The sequence below is a fragment of the Drosophila takahashii genome, chromosome 3R (assembly GCF_030179915.1).
Source record: "Drosophila takahashii strain IR98-3 E-12201 chromosome 3R, DtakHiC1v2, whole genome shotgun sequence".
Taxonomy (NCBI): Eukaryota; Metazoa; Arthropoda; class Insecta; order Diptera; family Drosophilidae; genus Drosophila; species Drosophila takahashii.
The window spans coordinates 33,613,809-33,632,514 of record NC_091681.1 but is presented as its reverse complement, the minus strand read 5'-3'; the positions used below and the strand labels follow the sequence as shown (position 1 = coordinate 33,632,514).

Here is an 18,706-nt window from a genome sequence, read left to right as displayed (position 1 = left end):
GTCACTTCTAGAAGTGTCGCCAAAGTCACTTCCAGAAGTGTCGCCCAAGTCACTTCCAAAAGTGTCGCCCAAGTCACTTCCAAAAGTGTCGCCCAAGTCACTTCCAGAAGTGTCGCCCAAGTCACTTCCATTTGTTTTATTTAAGATATCAAAAAAACCTTTATTTCTTTATTATTTCTTATATAAGACTAAAATTAGAAAATAATTTAATAATTATTTAAACGTTTGACACGATAACGATAAGCCGATAGCTTTATCAAATATTATATCGAAGTACCGAAACACCTGATAAGTATTGATTGTGAAAACAAAAGGATTTGCAGTTGCAAATTCGAGCAGGATGGACATGATAAACAAGTTCTACTCATCTGCCGTGCAGACGGTGTCCACATTATCCGGCGTCTTGCCCGGGAACAATGTGACGCGGGAGTACGAGGTGCTGGACCAGGTGTGCACCGCCGGAGTGGGTGAGTCTTACCTGGGTTACCAACATATTGTGGCCGATATAATGTAATCCCAATCCCAACCAAACAGGCCTGATGTGGAAGGTGTACAATGGCCACAAGAAGAGCACCAAACAGGAGGTGTCCGTATTCGTCTTTGAGAAGAAGTCCCTGGAGCGCTGGTCGAAAGATGACAGGGAGACCATGCTGGAAACACTGCGTCGAGGGGTTCAGCAGCTGACCAAGATTCGTCATCCGCATGTGCTGACCGTACAGCATCCGCTGGAGGAGAGCCGGGACTCGCTGGCCTTTGCCACGGAGCCAGTCTTCGCCTCGCTGGCCAACGTTGTGGGCGACAATGTGCGCTCCGACAAGAAGCTGTACGATGTGGAGATCCGACACGGTCTGCTGCAGCTCTTCGACGGCCTGCAGTTCCTTCACCAGGACGCCAAGATTGTCCATCGCAACATCAGCGCCGAGACGATCGTCATCAACAAGAACCGCAGTTGGAAGCTCTTTGGCTTTGACTTTTGCATCGCCAACCAACCGGCCACCGATGGCACACCGCACTGGCCCTTCCGGGAGTACACCACTTCCCTGCACGTCCTGGCTCAGCCCAGTCTGGAGTATACGGCTCCCGAGTTGGCCCTGAACAGTGTCAACACCCCCGACAGTGATCTCTTTTCGTTGGGTAAGTAGTCTATGAAATACCCATTTGTTTGATATTTTTGTCTATGGCTAAATTATTCTTGTGAGTCATTAAAAGGCAAGGCTATGGTTTTTATAGATAATTTATACATCACAAAAATCTAGCATGCGATTATTAATAGTAGATAAGAAAATCGTATTAAATTAGATATCAATTAATTCCTCATACACGTATTTTTATAAAAAAAAAAATCTAATATAATTGTTTTTAAATCAAATTTAGGTGTCCTCGTCTTCACCATCTATGCCGGAAAGCCGCTGAAGATGTTTGGCAGCGATTACAGCAGCTTTCGACGCTATGCTAATGATCTGAACCAGCGGAAATATCCACCCATGAACGCAGTGCCCAGCGAGCTAACAGAGAGTCTCAAAGCTCTACTGCATCCCAGTGCTAGTTTGCGACCCAAGCTGCACGAACTAAAGCAGATCGCTTACTTTCAGGACGTTGGGGTCAAGACACTAAGCTATTTGGACTCTCTGTATCAGTGGGACAACCTGCAGAAGTCCAAGTTCTACAAGGGCCTGCCGCAAATCATTCCGACGCTTCCACATCGCGTCAATTTGCACTCGATCCTACCCTATCTGGTCAAGGAGTTTGTCAACTCGCCGATGATACCGTTTGTGCTACCGAATGTCCTGCTCATCGCGGAGATGAGCAGCCAGCGAGAGTACTGCGATCACATCCTTCCGCACCTGAAACCGATCTTCAAGCTAACGGATCCCATTCAAATTCTGCTGATCTTTATGCAAAAGATGGATCTGCTGCTGAAGCTCACGCCGGCGGAAGAGGTGAAGCAGAGTGTGCTGCCACTGTTGTATCGATCCCTGGAATGCGACATGCCCCAGATCCAAGATCTCTGCCTGGCTGTCCTGCCCACATTCTCCACTCTGATCGACTACAACGCAATGAAGAACTCGGTGCTGCCGCGCATCAAGAAATTGTGCCTGCAGAGCAGCAATGTGTCGGTGAAGGTTAACTGCTTGATTTCCATTGGCAAGCTCCTGGAAAATCTGGACAAGTGGCTGGTGCTGGATGAGATTCTACCCTTCTTGCAGCAGATTCAAAGCCGCGAGCCAGCTATTATAATGGGAATAATTGGTATGTTTTCAAATCAATAGGCGTTGTTTACGACAGATTAATTATTAATTTTCCTGACCCTTTTAGGCATCTATAAAATCGCAATGACCAACACCAAACTGGGTATAACAAAGGACGTGATGGCTCATAAATGCATTCCATACCTGGTACCCTTAAGTGTGGAGAACGGCCTAACCATAGCGCAATTTAATACGATTATAGCCCTGATCAAGGAGATGATGGCCCGTGTGGAGCAAGAGCAGCGGGAGAAACTGCAGCAACTGTCCACTATACAGAGAGACAACAAGTAATATAGTTATTTTTTAAAGGAATAATTCATAATTTAATAATTATCTTCCCAAACAGACCAAAAGATGCTTCCGAAATATTAGCCAATGAGCTGGATAGCTCTACCATCTCCGCCAATGGTGCCGGTAATGGTAACAAGATCAACGATGACATGTTCTCTGGGTTCTCTGTGGGCCAGCCAAATGCCTCCTCAGCCGCTCCACTGGCACCGGTCAAGGCCAGGGAACAACTCAAGTAGGAATCAATAAAGAAGGAACCAAAGAAAAGCAGCTGAAACTCAAGAAACCTCTTTTGTAATTCTAGAATATCGCACAATACAATAGCAGCGCCGCCGGGAGCCAGGCCAGATATTCTGTCTTCGATGATGCAGAGCAACCTCACTGGTCTGGGGACAACAGCAGTGACAGCAGCAGCACCTCCTGCACCAGCACCCATACAACAAATGCAGACCAATAATGGTTGGCACAGTGCGAATCCTTTGGTGATGAACCATCAACTGGCCTCGCCGCAAGCGAGCAACAACAATTCCTTCTCGCTGGACGACCTGGATCCCTTCGCTGGTGGAAGACCCTCAGTTGGAGCGCCTAAGCCCAACAACACGAACGGTGCCAATATGTATACGCTGCAGCAGCCCACAGTTAACTACATTTATCCAACCGGGTATAGTCTGAATAACATCCAGCAGCAGCAGCAGCAACAGCAGCTTCTGGCAAAGCCCAACCAAGCGCAAACGCTACAGCCGCAGACACAGCCGCTGCTGCCGACGGATAACCAGAACCTCAACGCACTTTCCCAGCAGGACATACTTAACTTCTTGAACTAGATACAGTCGTAGCCAATAACAATTGATAGAACTCCATATTCCATATATTTAATATACAAGGCAACTATAGTTACCAGGTAGCATCGATTTGTGCAACCTAATATTCACTTATACAACTATTTATACATATAAATTTATCTGTGCAGTGTGTGAATGTCCCGTCTAAATGTGTGCGTGTTTGTTAGTAATGTTTTAAATTATATTATGTAGATTTTAACACAAGTCTTTTGGACTCTTGCTCGTTGCCACATTCCGCAATCGATATATCAAATGTGAAACGAAACGAATGCATATAGTTAAATAGAATATGTATTATTATATTAGCTAGACAAAAAGCCAACCAACTATGTTCTGTGCAATTGCTCCTTATCTATATTTTACAAAATATATCAAATTAATGAAGCGGTTTTCGGTGTGATTAAATACTATATTTATTTTAACAATAGCCATGATTATGGAACAAAAAAGTACAACGATCATATTAAAATTCGATTGTTGCGATAAATTAATGCAAAACTATACTGTTAAACTACAATTTATTTCAAACGGGTTTTTAAATTACACATTCCTTTAAAAACATTTAATATTTCATTCCATAAGATCTGCAATTATATTGTCTCCTAACAATGTACACTAATGCCAACTATATAAGTTGATCCTCATTAGTTTTAGTTTCTTTTACAGACTTCGCCACGTAGTCGGGTAATTTGACTTTAGCTATATACTGATTAAATGGTGATCCCAAGTATAGGTCTCCTTTAATTTCCAAAACATGAGATATGCCCGAGGCTGATCTATCAAAACCATGCAGGGATCTCACAATATTTCCCTTCCAATCCACACGAACCACAGTGCTTCGATTGGGCGCTGCATTGGTGGCCATCTCATTGAAGGAGTGGAAAAGTCGAGCAGCAATATCGTTCGGATATATATAGTTCGAAATTCTGAAGGGAAGCTGCATTAGACCCACCAGACGGGCAAGGATAGACCGTAATCTCGGATAGGGAGCCAAAGAGGCAAATAAATTGGGATTCTCACTATCCGAAGCAACGGATAAAGGCACCCAAATTCCCTCACTATCAGAAGTTAGATTATCCGGCCATCCAGGCAAACCATCCACAAAGACTTCACTCTGACCCGCCCGAGATCCTTTGAGGTAGTACTTGGTCAGACGCATGGCCGTCGTCTCGGCTACGATTATGAAATCCTCTCCAGGACTTAAAGCCAATCCGTTGGCAAAGGCCAACTCATCTAGGAGTACCTCGTTTGTCTTCTTTTCGCGATTGTATCTGAAGAGTCTGAGGAGGGGAATCAAATATTTGTTCACTATGTAGGCTATCTATCTATTATATATTTAATTAAACTCACCGACCTGATGGGTTAGCAAACGGAGCCAAGACAAAGTCATCCGATAAGGAATCAGTCCAGTAGATTTCGCCCTGCCGGCTAACTGCTAGCGAATTGAAAAGCTTAGCCCTACGGTTTACTTTCTTGCCAGGCAGGATCTGCTCCTTGGACACCAACCTAGTCTTCGCCTTCGTAGCCAAGTTAACTTGCCAAACTCCATAATATGAATCTGCTACTATCAGATTCTTTCCTTGGGTGTCAAGGGCCAGGCCCACTGGATAGCCACACAGCTCATCGTCAAAAATATAATCTAGGGAGATTATTATCAGCTTTATAGATAAATCTTCCCATAGCTGCTTTACCACATGGTTGCCCTATCTTTGTGATAGGCTGAATAGTCTCTTCGTTGCTCAGGCCAATGACCTCTCCACTGTGAATACCCGTGTATATCTTCTCCTCGAAGACCAGAAGACACTCTGGTCCAAATATCCGATCCTTCCACAACTGTTTGGCTTTATCCAAATGAAAGTTTGTCTGCAGAACTCCATTTAGTTCCCTAGGTGGCTTTATGCTTTAAGAAATAAAAAGATCAAGTAACTATTCTTAGAACTTCAGAAATTAGTCAACTTACACATATTCTTTGAAGGGAAAAGTGGTGCTTGGAGGCAGTCCGGGAAGCAGGATTAATGCTCCCAAGAAAATGCACAAAATAATAATTGTTTTAAGTAATGCGCCTAGAAAACCCATGGCTAAATTGTACGGCAAATTGATATTAAATGAGGCTCAAATAAAAAACACCGACGACAAGGTTACAAAGTTCAAGTGTCAAGATAATGGGATGATTTGGGTGCGATAACTTAATTCTAAGCAACTCTAAAGTTTGAACAGACTTTTAAAATTATAACGAAACAATATTCAAAACATCTTAATTCTAAATTTAAACAAATAGCATAGTTTAATCCATTTATTATTGGCAGAGGCAGAGCGTGCTTAACATGGCGATACCCGCTTAATCTGAGACATCTAAATTGTACTTCAATTACAGCTTCGACTAGTCCCCCATCCTTTCCAGCTTCTTAGCCTAGTGAGTGAGATATCACGGTCGATTCGGAACGCATTGTCTAAGGCGGCAGCTAATCGGTTGCTAAGCTTAGTGCATCCACGGTTAAAACATCTAGATATACCGACTACGAAAACGATTGGCCTACAAGCTAAATACATATAACAATTACTGGCTCTCAGGTCTCCACGAGGATGTGGGTGAACAGGCTGTGCATGCGTCGCTCCACCTCCTTGTAGGCCAGCGAGTTGAGTCCATCGGAGTGCTGGCGCAGGGTCGCCGCCCTCAGGAGCGCCACCCGGTTGGCATTGGGCCGCTCCGGCTTGTGCTTCAGCATGGTGTACTCGCTGAACTCCATGGCAAAGCGACAGATGTCAATGTTCTTAGCCTGCAGGCGCTCGTAGAGATCGTCGTCCTCGCCGCCCCAGCCATGATACAGGTTGGACATACCGTTGATCTGCTGGAACTGGACGGTGTTGATGGCCACTACGCCGCCGAAGAGACCGCGATAGGGCAGTCGAAAGCGCCAGTGATCCAGGGCGGAGCACATGTGCCGCGGGCGCTCGGTGCACGCGTACATTTGACCCGAATTCAGGGGCAGCAGGTCCACGTCGTGCAGGATCAGGCATGGGAATCCATACTCGGCCGCCACCTGGGCGCCAATATTGAAGAGCATCGCCCGGTTGAAGGGCTTGTGGTCGAACTGCTCGACCAGGAAAATCCGATAGTGGATCAGCTGCTGGGGCAGGTAGTTGTGCATGTAGGTGAGGAAGGCGTGCAGCTGCTCCTCCCGCTGCCTGTAGGGCACAATAATGGCGGTGCTGTAGCGGGCCTGGCATCCCTCCGGTCGGAACTCGCCACCCGGATGGATTTCCCGCTGCACATCGTCGTGGTAGTGGGCCAGATGGTAGACGAACCGGTTCTCGGCAATAATCTCCGAGTACTCGCACTCGAAGACCTCCTGCAGCGACACATTCCTGGTCACCTGCGGCAGCAGTGCCTCCTCGATCTTCGATTCCTCGATGTAATCGTAGTGGGATGCGAACCGGAAGGGCAGGCACAAGTAAACGATCAGCGTGATGAGCCCGATGGCGAAGAGCAGGTCGTAGATGTGGAAGCTCCGGATCCACAGCCTCACGAACATCGTTGGCAGGAACTCTTGATTCAGCGGTAACTGTGGCTATTCCGCATCCTAGCTCCGGATGCAATCGAGATTCGCGGGCGGCTGGCGAATCACAGCTGACGACCAGGGATGCCACTCATCAACACGCGAACACTTCTACGGTGAGACCTCAATGTAACGCAATCTATGGTGTTTAAGCTATTAAAAAATTGGTATAAAAAATATTTTTAGACCATGAAAAATTCCTTTTTAATAAACTAAATTTTTTAATTCAACTTATCGCAACTTTGGAAAATAAATTCTTATTAAAAATTGTAGATATATTCATAAAAATCAATTTAAACAAACATTCACTCCTAATGAGCGTACACTGTATTTCCCAATACTTGCTTCCGCTGTAGACTTTTTGGGCGGTTCGCTATAAAAAGTCTGACTGCGCCCTTGTTAATTAAAAAAACTGATAAGGGTTATTTGAATAAGCAGTTATTTGATTTGAGTCATAGATAAGAAAATTAAAAAGCATAATATCGCAACATTTTAAAACATGTTTACAAATTAAGTCTTTCATAGGACATATATACAACTTTTTGATATTCAAGCATGAAAAATGGAAACATTCTATAAGCGGTTTGTAAAATTTTGACCATTTTTATTTTATTTATACATATTTAGAGCTTAATAAAAGTTTTAAGCAATAGGCTATTGATACTATGCATGTTTCTTGAGTAAGATTTGAAAACTTATTAAAAGTAAATTTATAATTTATAATATCACTTTAAAACAAAACTGTCAAATTTAAATATTGCCTATAATATTACATTTCGATGTTTTTTCGTGGTATCCATTGGTCTCTTTAACTGATATTCACTGTGTAAACAAAACAAAAAACAGTCTGGCAACGCCAGCAAAGTTCGTTCTGCATCCCTGGACCGGTGGATAACTACAAGTTTTTAGCAATTTCTTGTCTTTCATGTGTCGCAGGTTTAATTGGCAAAAATGACGTCCATTATCAAGCTGCACACCATTTCCGGGGCGATGGACGAGTCCCCGCCGTGCTACATCCTCCAGATAGACGATGTGCGGATTTTGCTCGACTGCGGATGGGACGAGAAGTTCGACGCCAACTTCATCAAGGAACTAAAGAGGTAAAACCTTTGAATCAAATGTGGGGACAATGATATATTTTGATTATTCCCAGGCAGGTGCACACCCTGGATGCAGTGCTGCTCTCCCACCCGGATGCATATCACCTGGGCGCCTTGCCGTATTTAGTGGGCAAACTGGGACTCAATTGCCCCATTTACGCCACAATTCCCGTGTTCAAAATGGGCCAAATGTTCATGTACGACCTGTACATGTCGCACTTCAACATGGGCGACTTTGATCTGTTCTCCCTGGACGACGTGGACACGGCCTTCGAGAAGATCACCCAGCTGAAGTACAACCAAACGGTTTCGCTGAAGGGCAAGGGCTATGGCATATCCATAACACCCCTGAATGCAGGACACATGATAGGCGGAACCATCTGGAAGATCGTGAAGGTGGGCGAGGAGGATATAGTCTATGCCACCGACTTCAATCACAAGAAGGAGCGCCACTTAAGTGGCTGTGAGCTGGACAGGCTGCAGAGACCCTCGCTGCTCATCACGGATGCCTATAATGCACAATATCAGCAGGCCAGGCGAAGGGCTCGCGATGAAAAGCTGATGACCAACATCCTGCAGACGGTGCGCAATAATGGCAATGTTTTGATAGCCGTCGATACGGCAGGTCGTGTCCTGGAGTTGGCCCATATGTTGGATCAGCTGTGGAAGAACAAGGAATCGGGTCTAATGGCCTATTCATTGGCCCTTCTAAACAACGTGAGCTATAACGTCATTGAGTTTGCCAAGTCACAGATCGAATGGATGAGCGACAAGCTGACAAAAGCATTCGAGGGAGCCCGCAACAATCCCTTCCAGTTCAAGCACATCCAGCTTTGCCATTCGCTGGCGGATGTCTACAAGCTGCCCGCCGGTCCAAAAGTGGTCCTGGCCAGCACTCCAGACTTGGAGAGCGGCTTCACGCGGGATCTCTTTGTGCAATGGGCCAGCAATGCCAACAACAGCATCATCCTGACCACACGCACATCGCCCGGCACTTTGGCCATGGAACTGGTGGAGAACTGTACGCCGGGCAAGCAAATCGAGTTGGATGTCAGGCGGAGGGTTGAACTGGAGGGCGCCGAACTGGAGGAATACATTCGCACGCAGGGAGAGAAGCTCAATCCCCTAATCGTAAAGCCCGATGTGGAGGAGGAGAGCAGTTCCGAGTCCGAGGACGACATCGAAATGAGCGTCATTACGGGCAAGCACGACATTGTCGTTCGGCCGGAGGGTCGTCATCATTCCGGCTTCTTCAAGTCCAACAAGCGACACCATGTGATGTTTCCGTATCACGAGGAGAAGGTCAAGTACGATGAGTACGGGGAGATCATCAATCTGGACGATTATCGCATCGCCGACACGGGCGGCTACGATTTCGTGCCGATGGAGGAGCAGAACAAGGAGAACGTGAAGAAGGAGGAACCGGGCGGGGGAGCAGATCAACAGGCCAACGGCGGTCTCGGCGACAACGATGTCCAGCTGCTGGAGAAGCCCACCAAGCTGATAAACCAACGAAAAACCATCGAAGTGAATGCCCAGATTCAGAGGATCGATTTCGAAGGTCGCTCTGATGGAGAGTCCATGCTGAAGATTCTCTCCCAGCTGCGACCACGTCGGGTTATTGTCATCCATGGGAATGCGGAGGGCACCCAGGTGGTGGCCAGGCACTGCGAGCAGAATGTGGGAGCGCGCGTTTTCACGCCGCAGAAGGGGGAGATAATCGACGTGACCACCGAGATACACATCTACCAGGTGCGCCTCACCGAAGGACTCGTCTCGCAGCTGCAGTTCCAAAAGGGCAAGGATGCGGAGGTGGCCTGGGTGGACGGTCGCCTGGGCATGCGCGTCAAGGCCATCGAAGCACCCATGGACGTTACCGTGGAGCAGGATGCAGCCGTCCAGGAGGGCAAGACTTTGACCCTAGAGACGCTGGCTGAGGATGAGATTCCCGTCCACAACTCGGTACTTATCAACGAGCTGAAGCTCTCGGACTTCAAGCAGATTCTCATGCGCAACAACATCAACTCGGAGTTCTCCGGCGGCGTTCTGTGGTGCAGCAATGGCACTTTGGCCCTGCGGCGCGTCGATGCCGGCAAAGTGGCCATGGAGGGCTGCTTGTCCGAGGAGTACTACAAGATCAGGGAGCTGCTCTACGAGCAGTATGCGATCGTTTAATATTAAAGGTGGTTCTCTCTTAACAGTAGTTTAAGATAATTAGTTTTTTATTGTACTGTCTACATAAACTGCAGCATGGGATCTTCCGCCCGCGGCCGCTTCTTCTTCCACTCCTCAATCTCGTCTTCTGTGGGCGCCTTCACATCGTACATGCTGTTGTAGGCCCGCTTGCGATCGTCCAGTTCCTCGGGAATCTCCTTCTTCTTGGACTTTTCCTCCTCCTCCTTGGCCTCCTTGTACTTGGACTTCTGTTTGCGCTGCTCCTTGGCCTTCTTTTTCTTCTCGCGCTTCTTCGACTTCTTCTTGGACCTTTTCTTCTCCGGTTTTACTTCCTCCTCTTCCGAAGAAGAAGAGGATTCTGAACTGGGCGCCGAGTCTACTTCGGAGGCGGGCCTTTCGGGTGGCACTTCTGGCACCTTAAATTGAACTTGGGCTGCGGGCTCTGCTGCGGAGCTGGTGGGATGCTGTTCCGAGTAGCCCTCCGGCTCCTGCATGCCCACACAATAGGAGTTCTTAATGAAGGACTTGCAGCACTTGTAGCCCCAGCGACCGGCGTTCCAGAAGCTGCCCCAAACGGTCGTGTGGTTGTTGATGTACACATCCTCCTCGTAGATGCTGCGCGCCTTTGGCTTCTCCACACCCTTGATCACCTTGCCGCTGCGCGAGTACTCGATGTACTCCTCGGTCTGGGCCAGCAGCAGCGATTTCGGTGGCACTTGCAAGTGCTCCTCGCCTCCGTACTTCTCAACAATGTGCGTTTTGGTCTGGAAGTGCAATTGAAATTGTTTTAATAACTGCTTTGGAGATTTCAGGCTAAATAAAGACATACACTCGACTTGAACTGTTCCTTCTTCTGCTCGTATTCCTTCTGGAGCAGCTCCAACTTGGTGGGTTCAGCCAGTAGATGGACATCCACTCCTTTGCCATGCGCCTCCCAGGCAAACAACTGGGCGGTGGCCTGGGCTGTGGTGTCGCCAGAGAAGCGCACAAAGTTTTCGCCGGCAAACTCAGCTCTGCAAGAAGGAAAGGTTAGGAAATATATAAAACTTACTTAAGTTTTTTATACATACTCTTCCTCTGGAACGGCAGGATTGGGATTGTCACGCATGGATCGCGTTTTGGGATCGTAGTAGGCTGAGTTCGGGTCCAAGTTCCGCAGGTATTTCGCCGTGTCCTCGCGAATACGCAAGTTGCGCACAGTGATGCGCTGTTTGGAGTCCACCTTGGTGCCCGGCATGTCCACCTCGTCCACATATTTGTCCTCGTTGCCCTCCTCATCGGATATTTCGGCATCGGGATCTAAGGGATTGAATAAAGAGTGATTTATGGAAATTAAAGGACTGTATTCCCACCATTTTTGAGCTTCTCCGCCTTGAGCTGCCGCTTGGCCTCCTCCACCTTCTCGTACTCCTCGATAATCTCCCTATGATTAGCCGGATCGTAGCTGCTCCAGCGGTCGCGCTTCTCGTCATAGTTCACCGCCGCCTCGTTGACCAAGTGCTCGTCGTGGACGACAATGGATTCGGCGTACTTGGCCTGCACTTTGCGCGGCCTTTCCAGGCAATCCTTGCGTTTGTGGGTCACTGCACCGCAGTTTTCGCAGGCGCCCTTGCGGAACTTGGTGATGATGCGCGTGGTATTCAGTCCCTTGGGCGCCCTCTTGTCCAGCTGACCCTGCTCGTCCTCGTGCTGTGGGCGCTGATGCTTGAGCGTGGGCCCCGCCGATCCGTAGTACCATGGGGCATTGGATATATACTGCGGAATGTGGGGATTTATGTCGCGACCCTCTTCGTCCACGGCGGCTGGCGCAGTTCCCGCTTTTCGCGCCTCCTCCAGCTCCTTGGCCTTGCGCCAGTCCTCGCGGGACTTCTTCTTGGGCTCCTCCTCGGCATCCTGGTCGTGCTTGCTCTGGATGATCTGCGAGACGGGCGTGCGCATGGGGCCCGAGCTCATTTTGGCTAAATTTATTTTATTTATTTACCAACTGAAGGGTAATCGATAAGTGTTATCGAATCGAAGAGTGTTGTTAAGGGGAAAAGTGAGCAAGTGTTGGACAACTATTCACTATAGAGACAGTGGAAACATTCATTTTGCGAACAGTGAGAATAGCTGTCGCATCCTGAGTTTATTTTATTCTTACCAAGATTCCGGCAAGATGAAGTTGACTTACTTCCTCCTAATTTCCGTCTTTGTGGCCGCTGCTGTGGCCAGCGATGCCAAGGTGAAGATCGGGGTTAAGAAGCGCGTGGAGAACTGCACCCGGAAGGCCAAGAACGGCGACTTGGTCCACGTACACTACAGGGTAAGGGCGATCTGCTGATAAGAAGCATCCCAGAAACCTAACCCCGGAAATTCTAATCTATTTAGGGCACGCTGCAAGATGGCACCGAGTTCGACAGCAGCTACTCCCGCGGCACTCCCTTCTCCTTCACCCTGGGCGCCCGCCAGGTCATCAAGGGCTGGGACCAGGGCATCCTGGGCATGTGCGAGGGCGAGCAGCGCAAGCTGACGATTCCCCCGGAGCTGGGCTACGGAGCAAGTGGAGCGGGCGGTGGCAAGATTCCGCCCAATGCGCTGCTCCTCTTCGACACGGAGCTGGTGAAGATCGAACCCAAATCGGGCTCCGAGGAGCTGTAGAGGAACAAAGGCTGCCATTCTAAGCAACATCCAAAGTTTACTTAACAAACCTTACTCAAAAACATGTATTTTTTTCTTTCCTAAATACTCTTTGTAGAATCATTCAATTTTTGTTTTATCATAGTATGCCATGAAATTTTTGATTTGTTTAATTCAATTCTATGTGAAATAAATTGAATGTTCTTTTAATTCATTTCGAATTAAATGAATGAATAATTTTTCTGAATTTTTTGCATTTGCCAGATTTTTTTATGCTTTCTTTTAAGAACAAGAAGTGGAAAATTTTTAACAAATCAATGTTAACTGCATAGTAAATTAAATTCAGGCAGATTTAATCACAAAATTATGGCCCTTTCTTCTTCTAAAGAAATTGTCGTTTGAATTATTTCGGAATTCATGCCATTCATTCATTTAATTCTGTTAAACTCAAAATTCTAATTAATTCAATTCTATTAAACTCAATATTCTAATTAATTCATTGAATCTATACTTTTTTGGCTATGCCACGACCAGTCGAATAAATGCCATTCCTTTTATACTACACCACACACGTTATTTATTGCAAGAACCCCCTATTTCTGTCGCCTCAGCCACGCCTCCACCTCGTCAAAGTGGCGCCGCATCAGCCGGTGCTTCTCCAGCGTGCTGCTCTGGATGAAGCGCTCGCCGCAGGTGCCGCACACGAAGGGGCACTCGCCGGTGTGCTGCTGCAGGTGGAGCTTCAAATCCTTCGCCTGCCGGTAGCTCTTCTCGCAGTAGGTGCACTTGTGCGGCTTCAAGCCGCTGTGGGTGAGCATGTGGCGCTTGAGCTTGTCGGAGCGGGCGAAATCCTTGCCGCAAACGGTGCAGTGGAATGGCTTCTCGCCGGTGTGCATTCTACGATGCGAGGCGAGCTCCGAGTGCCGCGGAAAGGCCATCTCGCAGAGATCGCACTTGAAGGGCTTTTCGCCGGTGTGCCGACGCATATGGGTCACCAAGGCAGCGGCGGATCTCGTCTCCATGCCGCACAGGGAGCACAGGAAGCGCTTGATGGCCTCCTTGCGCTTGCGGTCGCCATTAACGTGGACGTCACGGATGTGGTTGTTCAAGCGCGACTTCATCTGGTAGGTGCGATCGCAATGCGGACACTGCAGCAGCGGCACCCCGTCCTCGGCGGCATCCTTGTCCAGTTCGCCGCCATCGGAAATTCGCTTGACCCCTGAGGATTTCCCGTGCTGCAGAATAACGTGTTGCTCCAGATTCTCGGGCCACATGAACTTGTAGGAGCACTTGTCGCAAGGATGCTTCTTTTCTGTGCTGCTACACTGGCCCAGCCGGTGGTGATCCATGATGCTCTAGAAGATTAGTAAAGTTAAGAGAGGAAAGGAAAGGAAGGCAAGGCAAAACGCACCTTGCAGACACACTTGAAAATGCAGTCATCGCACTCGTGTGGCATTTTATCAAAACGATGCATCGTCCGCTGATGCTGGATCATTTCGAACTTCCGCTTGCACTGTACACTGCACAGTTCGCAGATATAAACGGGTCGACTGTTACCGCTTGATGGCATCTCGTCCTCCGTCTCCGAATCCTCCAGCTGCAACTCAAACCCAGACTCATTTGTTATGGAGTAATTGTGCAGGGAATCGTAGCTCTGGTGCAGCGACAAGGAAAGCTTCAGTTCCAGCTGAATGTGGGCCCGCAGATCGACGATACGCTCGAAATGCAGGTTGCACATGCGACAGGTGATGCGCTTCGCTCCGTTCGGTCGCGAGGTGGCCGCAATTAGGGTTTCGGCCAGTGGAATGTCCTGCTCCTTGAGACCATGCCGCTTCAGGTGCTTCACCAGGTAGTCATGGCGGTAGAACTTTCGACTGCACCACTGGCAGGGTATCAGCTTCGATTCCTCGGCATGCACGCTGAGCAGGTGAACGGTGAGGGATTTCTTCTTGTCGAAAACCCTCTTGCATTCGGGACACTCGAAGGTCTGATTCTGTAAGGTGCAAGTTTATAGACAGGGTTCAGAAAATTAGACACTCTGTAAAAAACTTGTGTTATTAACATGTTAAATGGAAAAAACATGTTAAGTTAAAAAAAAAAATTATTGACATGTGTTTAAAAAATTGTAGATTACATATGTTAGAAGCATAAATAACACACACAGGTTATTGGCGTTATTTACACGACGTGTTCTTTACACAACTTGTTTTTAACACAATGAGTTTTTGACATTAAAACGTCAGAAATATATGTTGATCTGAAAAATTCACGGTCTTCTGTAGTTGAAAAAATTCATATTTGCTTTGAAACGGTTAAAAATAACAATTAGGATATCCTGGTCGAATATTGATTCTTCATGTTCCCTTCGATTCGTTAATGTCCATAAAATGTAATTTTCATTTGTGTTAAAAACACAGTGTGTAAAAAACACGTCGTGTTAATAACACATTGTTTTTTTTTTTTTTTTTTTTTCACATGTCAAAAACTTTGCTCACACTGTAAAATGCAATTTTACATGTTTTTAACATGTGTGTTAAATTCCGAACCCTATAACTTATAGTATTCTGTTGGAAAATCGCTCCCAAACTCACTGTAATTCTGTGCTCGCGGAAGTGTGTTTTCAGGTTGTGCTTCCAACGGAAGCGAAGCGGGCATTTGTGGCATAGGAAACGTTTCTGTGCATTCCGGCACTGCGACTCGTTGTGGTGCCGCAGCAGCTGCAGACTCACAAAGCGTCCATCGCAACGCCCGCAGACATGGGGCGCCTCTGACCAACTGTGCGTCTGTCGCTGGTGGTCGTAAAGCTGATATTTTCTCGGGAACTTCTGCTGGCACAGTTCGCAGCTGTAGCTCGCCTTGCGCCACTTCTTTCGCCTCTTCTGCTGATCCTCCGGATCGCCGTCCAGTTCGCTGTCCGTCTCCGAGCTGTCCAGGTCCATTTCGTAGCCACTCTGGTTGGTTATCGAGTAGAAACGCTGATAGATTCCCGCCGCCAGATCCTTGCGAATCAGGCTAATCAACTGATCCTCACTTAGGTCCTTGGAGTCGGGGTAAAACAGCTCCGCCAACTCATGGGGCTCCACATTTGGGCGACCGCACAGGCTGACTATCTCAGGATGCTCCTCCAAGTGCCGCCGCAGATCGGCTATCTTGTTGTACTGACTCTGGCAGATCATGCACTCGATTAGCTTGTAGCCGTGCGGCTTGCAGAGATTCAGATCCACCGCCTTGGCCTTCTTGTGCTCGCTTATGTTGGCCGATCGCTTGGAGTTTCGATGGACCTTCAAGTGCGCTTCCAAAGCCTCGCTGCGGCTGAACTTTCGGATGCACAGGGAGCAGGCGAAGGAGCGGGTATCCTGCTTGTGTACGCGTATTTCATGACGTTTCAGGAACTCTACACGTTTAAAGCTCCTCGGGCAGTCCTGGCATTTGAATACGGAGGACTTCCTCCCTGTTTTCCACTGTTGAATGCGCTTGTCCAGCGGCAGGTCGTCCAGGGAGCTGCAATTTTTGTTGGTTAATTAAGGATTAAGGTAAGGATTAGAGTTCACCCACTCTTCGTCATCAAATTCCGAAGCGGCCTCATCTTCCGACGGCTTCTGCACGCTCCTCACTTCCGTTTCCAGCTTCACCGTCTCAATCATGGTCAGCGGATCCACGGACTTCTTGCTCTCCACATCCATTTCATCCGGTTCCGGAAGCTCCGAGCAAGTGATGTCCTCTTCCTCGTCCTCCGTCTCCAGCTTGACCTCCACATGCTGCTCGGCACACAGTTCCATGGGCGCCTCCTGCAGGCAGTCGGTGGTCGAGGGAGCAGCTCCTCCGTTCCTCAGGTGCTTCATCAGCAATTCGTTGGCGGCCAGCGCCTGCTTCACATAGCAATAGGCGCCCATTAGCTTCTTGGTGCATCCACTGCACAGGCACTGCGGCAGCTTCTGGCTTCCACTGGCATCCAGCTGAAAGGAGGAGAGCATTTCAATCACTGGTTTTTACTTATTTTCCCAACTTTGTTTACATTGATTTCGGTCAGCTCGCAGAGAATCTCGGAGAGCAGCTTGTCCGGATACTTTTTCGAGGGCGTGGCCAGCTTCAGCAGGTTGTCGGTGTCCGTGGAGTCGCAGGTGCGACAAATCACCGGCAGCTTCATGGCGAGCACCTTGTTTGCGGCCAATTTAAAGGCTTTTCTCAGGAAAATTCCAAATCAACAATCAGAAAAAACATTATTGATGGTATGACCTTGGGGCGTGAGATGAAAAATCCAGATTGCTCCATAAAAAATACCAAGTATCCGAAAAATACCGCAACGCAGGATGCGTTCACCAGAAGTCACAGGTTTATTATTGGGGCTATAGATTTAAAAACAGTGATTTTTTTAAAATTGGAATAAACATATATATATCTATTTTTATACCCAATTCTACCAGAATATCCCCTAATATTAATTACATTTTTCTATTGATAACTGTAAAATTATTTTTTATTTTGAAAATCTGTAAAAAGCAAAAACATGTCCAATTCAGATACTAAGATTATAATACCTCAGTTAACCGATTTGATTGTGATTTATTGGAGATCTCGGCTTTATAGAACTGTTGAATGCGCCCAATTCTTGAATGTAAAATCATGTATGCACTTTTAATCCTTTACTACTACGATAGAACGGGGTAAATTTGTTCTTTAGTCTACATTGGAGCTTAAAATATAGTTGTGTGGCGTGTGTGCGGGTGGCGTACGCCAACGGAAATCCGGCCAACCGACACCAAGCCTCCGATCCTGCATTCTAGTACTTCTTGATCGTCTTCCGGATGAGGGCCAGGCGCTGTTTGTGCGCCTCCGTGACGGCGGCCCGCTTGTAGGGACGCAGTTCATCCGTCCCGAAGCCGGGTATCCACATGTTGTACTTGCGCTCGAAATGCAGCTGGACGTCGCGCACCTCGATCTTGTTGGACTTGCGGTGCTTGGCGAAGGCGCTGGTCGACTTCACGGTGTCCTCGACAAAGTCGTCGATGATCTGGAGCAGCAGCTCCTCGACATCCTCGTCCAGCTGCGTGGTGGTGTCCACCTCCCTAACGAGCTCCGTGAGGCGCGGCTTGGTGAGCATCTACAAAGGGGGAAGAGGCTTATAGATGGGTTTACGGACATTCCGGGTGCAGTGCCTTACTGGGGTATTCTCGGATCCTTGGCCGGATGCTGTGTGATTGGATGACTTGCTACCAACACCGGAGGGGGTGCCCGAACCCGAACCCGTGCCCAAGCCGGAGATTGGACCGCCGTTCTGCGAGGATGAGTTGCTGTTGTTGGTCATCGGACTGTGCTGGGAGGGCGAGGCCATGGATGTGGAGTTGTGGTTGTGGTGCAGGTGGTGCTCGGCGTCGCCGTTGCTATCGAAAGTGGTAAAGAGATCCGACATTGCTTTTTGGGTTTCTTCAGACTCAAGAATCAAGTGGGTGGGTAGTGGGGTGGGGTTTTTTTTGGGGATGGAGTGGGTGGTTAATAGTGTAGAACCAAAGCCAAAAGCGTTATTGTACTTGTTGTTTTTGTTGTTGTGTGTCGCCCTGCTTTCTCAACTGCAGTCGGTGTGTGTGGGTGTGTTTGATTGCAAGCGAAATGAAAAAAAGAATAGTAGTTGTAAATTTCATGTGTGGGTTCGAGTATTGCTCGTTTTTACGTGTAAATTTCAATTTAAGATAAACTTAAGAGTTGCCCTCAAAGCAGGCCACACTTACAATTGTTGCGGTCTAGACACTTTTCTCTTAAACTTATGTTTTCCCTAAATTACTAAACAAAATAAAAATAATCAAGCTACGGCCAAATGAAGAGTAAGACCGTTTCTGGGCGACCACAAAACGACAGCCACTCTTTGGTATTTTTCTATAACT

General features: G+C 47.7%; 8 protein-coding genes across 12 annotated transcripts; 3 read left to right on the top strand and 5 right to left on the bottom strand.

Moving 5' to 3' along the window:
- Positions 1–251: 251 nt before the first annotated feature.
- On the top strand, positions 252–3,763 carry LOC108064857 (SCY1-like protein 2). Its single transcript, XM_017152639.3, has 6 exons — positions 252–467; positions 535–1,134; positions 1,375–2,250; positions 2,317–2,536; positions 2,596–2,772; positions 2,842–3,763. Exons 1-6 carry the CDS (start codon positions 341–343, stop codon positions 3,359–3,361), a joined length of 2,520 nt encoding a protein of 839 aa, XP_017008128.2. The 5' UTR covers positions 252–340; the 3' UTR covers positions 3,362–3,763.
- A 103-nt stretch (positions 3,764–3,866) lies between these two features.
- Positions 3,867–5,585, bottom strand: Ssl2 (Strictosidine synthase-like 2). Of its 2 annotated transcripts, none has more exons than XM_017153012.3 (4): positions 5,340–5,585; positions 5,071–5,279; positions 4,730–5,018; positions 3,867–4,659 (listed from the first exon to the last, which is right to left on the bottom strand). In XM_017153012.3, exons 1-4 carry the CDS (start codon positions 5,453–5,455, stop codon positions 4,005–4,007), a joined length of 1,269 nt encoding a protein of 422 aa, XP_017008501.2. In that variant the 5' UTR covers positions 5,456–5,585; the 3' UTR covers positions 3,867–4,004. The 2 variants fall into 2 exon arrangements, with proteins under 2 accessions (XP_017008501.2, XP_070072776.1); XM_070216675.1 differs by having other exon boundaries at positions 4,524–4,659; positions 4,734–5,018.
- Positions 5,586–5,659: 74 nt separating this feature from the next.
- beta4GalNAcTB (beta1,4-N-acetylgalactosaminyltransferase B) lies at positions 5,660–7,042 on the bottom strand. Its single transcript, XM_017153202.3, has one exon. The coding sequence runs from the start codon at positions 6,910–6,912 to the stop codon at positions 5,947–5,949; it is 966 nt and encodes a 321-aa protein (XP_017008691.2). The 5' UTR covers positions 6,913–7,042; the 3' UTR covers positions 5,660–5,946.
- Positions 7,043–7,712: 670 nt separating this feature from the next.
- Cpsf100 (cleavage and polyadenylation specificity factor subunit 2) lies at positions 7,713–10,324 on the top strand. Its single transcript, XM_017152761.3, has 2 exons — positions 7,713–8,036; positions 8,090–10,324. Exons 1-2 carry the CDS (start codon positions 7,888–7,890, stop codon positions 10,209–10,211), a joined length of 2,271 nt encoding a protein of 756 aa, XP_017008250.2. The 5' UTR covers positions 7,713–7,887; the 3' UTR covers positions 10,212–10,324.
- Positions 10,237–12,241, bottom strand: Slu7 (Pre-mRNA-splicing factor Slu7). Its single transcript, XM_017152889.3, has 4 exons — positions 11,564–12,241; positions 11,282–11,510; positions 11,041–11,224; positions 10,237–10,975 (listed from the first exon to the last, which is right to left on the bottom strand). Exons 1-4 carry the CDS (start codon positions 12,162–12,164, stop codon positions 10,271–10,273), a joined length of 1,719 nt encoding a protein of 572 aa, XP_017008378.2. The 5' UTR covers positions 12,165–12,241; the 3' UTR covers positions 10,237–10,270.
- A 68-nt stretch (positions 12,242–12,309) lies between these two features.
- LOC108065334 (FK506-binding protein 2) lies at positions 12,310–13,074 on the top strand. Its single transcript, XM_017153316.3, has 2 exons — positions 12,310–12,513; positions 12,579–13,074. The coding sequence occupies exons 1-2, from the start codon at positions 12,367–12,369 to the stop codon at positions 12,846–12,848; spliced, it is 417 nt and encodes a 138-aa protein (XP_017008805.2). The 5' UTR covers positions 12,310–12,366; the 3' UTR covers positions 12,849–13,074.
- A 309-nt stretch (positions 13,075–13,383) lies between these two features.
- LOC108068745 (zinc finger protein 271) lies at positions 13,384–17,080 on the bottom strand. The gene is made up of 5 exons (XM_017158531.3): positions 16,843–17,080; positions 16,383–16,783; positions 15,419–16,328; positions 14,239–14,820; positions 13,384–14,182 (listed from the first exon to the last, which is right to left on the bottom strand). Exons 1-5 carry the CDS (start codon positions 16,972–16,974, stop codon positions 13,421–13,423), a joined length of 2,787 nt encoding a protein of 928 aa, XP_017014020.2. The 5' UTR covers positions 16,975–17,080; the 3' UTR covers positions 13,384–13,420.
- A 375-nt stretch (positions 17,081–17,455) lies between these two features.
- Positions 17,456–18,667, bottom strand: Taf12 (TATA-box binding protein associated factor 12). Of its 4 annotated transcripts, XM_070216677.1 has the most exons (4): positions 18,554–18,656; positions 18,356–18,394; positions 17,989–18,208; positions 17,456–17,928 (listed from the first exon to the last, which is right to left on the bottom strand). In XM_070216677.1, exons 3-4 carry the CDS (start codon positions 18,157–18,159, stop codon positions 17,608–17,610), a joined length of 492 nt encoding a protein of 163 aa, XP_070072778.1. In that variant the 5' UTR covers positions 18,160–18,208; positions 18,356–18,394; positions 18,554–18,656; the 3' UTR covers positions 17,456–17,607. The 4 variants fall into 4 exon arrangements, with proteins under 4 accessions (XP_070072778.1, XP_070072777.1, XP_070072779.1 ...); XM_070216676.1 differs by lacking the exon at positions 18,356–18,394 and having other exon boundaries at positions 18,554–18,667; XM_070216678.1 differs by lacking the exons at positions 17,989–18,208; positions 18,356–18,394 and having other exon boundaries at positions 18,554–18,653.
- Positions 18,668–18,706: the final 39 nt, after the last annotated feature.

What these genes read in the sequence shown, in the direction of transcription:
- LOC108064857 (XM_017152639.3), top strand. Translation starts at nt 341, where the DNA reads ATGGACATGATAAACAAGTTCTACTCATCTGCCGTGCAGACGGTGTCC. An exon ending in CAGTGATCTCTTTTCGTTGG is followed by an intron (nt 1,135 to 1,374) that starts GTAAGTAGTCTA and finishes AATCAAATTTAG; the next exon opens with GTGTCCTCGTCTTCACCATC. An exon ending in AAGGCCAGGGAACAACTCAA is followed by an intron (nt 2,773 to 2,841) that starts GTAGGAATCAAT and finishes TTGTAATTCTAG; the next exon opens with AATATCGCACAATACAATAG.
- Ssl2 (XM_017153012.3), bottom strand. Translation starts at nt 5,455, where the DNA reads ATGGGTTTTCTAGGCGCATTACTTAAAACAATTATTATTTTGTGCATT. An exon ending in TTTCCCTTCAAAGAATATGT is followed by an intron (nt 5,280 to 5,339) that starts GTAAGTTGACTA and finishes TATTTCTTAAAG; the next exon opens with CATAAAGCCACCTAGGGAAC. An exon ending in TTTGCTAACCCATCAGGTCG is followed by an intron (nt 4,660 to 4,729) that starts GTGAGTTTAATT and finishes TCCCCTCCTCAG; the next exon opens with ACTCTTCAGATACAATCGCG.
- beta4GalNAcTB (XM_017153202.3), bottom strand. Translation starts at nt 6,912, where the DNA reads ATGTTCGTGAGGCTGTGGATCCGGAGCTTCCACATCTACGACCTGCTC.
- Cpsf100 (XM_017152761.3), top strand. Translation starts at nt 7,888, where the DNA reads ATGACGTCCATTATCAAGCTGCACACCATTTCCGGGGCGATGGACGAG. An exon ending in TTCATCAAGGAACTAAAGAG is followed by an intron (nt 8,037 to 8,089) that starts GTAAAACCTTTG and finishes GATTATTCCCAG; the next exon opens with GCAGGTGCACACCCTGGATG.
- Slu7 (XM_017152889.3), bottom strand. Translation starts at nt 12,164, where the DNA reads ATGAGCTCGGGCCCCATGCGCACGCCCGTCTCGCAGATCATCCAGAGC. An exon ending in GGCGGAGAAGCTCAAAAATG is followed by an intron (nt 11,511 to 11,563) that starts GTGGGAATACAG and finishes TCAATCCCTTAG; the next exon opens with ATCCCGATGCCGAAATATCC. An exon ending in AGGAACAGTTCAAGTCGAGT is followed by an intron (nt 10,976 to 11,040) that starts GTATGTCTTTAT and finishes TTGCACTTCCAG; the next exon opens with ACCAAAACGCACATTGTTGA.
- LOC108065334 (XM_017153316.3), top strand. Translation starts at nt 12,367, where the DNA reads ATGAAGTTGACTTACTTCCTCCTAATTTCCGTCTTTGTGGCCGCTGCT. An exon ending in TGGTCCACGTACACTACAGG is followed by an intron (nt 12,514 to 12,578) that starts GTAAGGGCGATC and finishes TAATCTATTTAG; the next exon opens with GGCACGCTGCAAGATGGCAC.
- LOC108068745 (XM_017158531.3), bottom strand. Translation starts at nt 16,974, where the DNA reads ATGAAGCTGCCGGTGATTTGTCGCACCTGCGACTCCACGGACACCGAC. An exon ending in GCGAGCTGACCGAAATCAAT is followed by an intron (nt 16,784 to 16,842) that starts GTAAACAAAGTT and finishes TCCTCCTTTCAG; the next exon opens with CTGGATGCCAGTGGAAGCCA. An exon ending in TCGGAATTTGATGACGAAGA is followed by an intron (nt 16,329 to 16,382) that starts GTGGGTGAACTC and finishes CAAAAATTGCAG; the next exon opens with CTCCCTGGACGACCTGCCGC.
- Taf12 (XM_017147629.3), bottom strand. Translation starts at nt 18,237, where the DNA reads ATGTCGGATCTCTTTACCACTTTCGATAGCAACGGCGACGCCGAGCAC. An exon ending in AAGGATCCGAGAATACCCCA is followed by an intron (nt 17,929 to 17,988) that starts GTAAGGCACTGC and finishes CCCCCTTTGTAG; the next exon opens with ATGCTCACCAAGCCGCGCCT.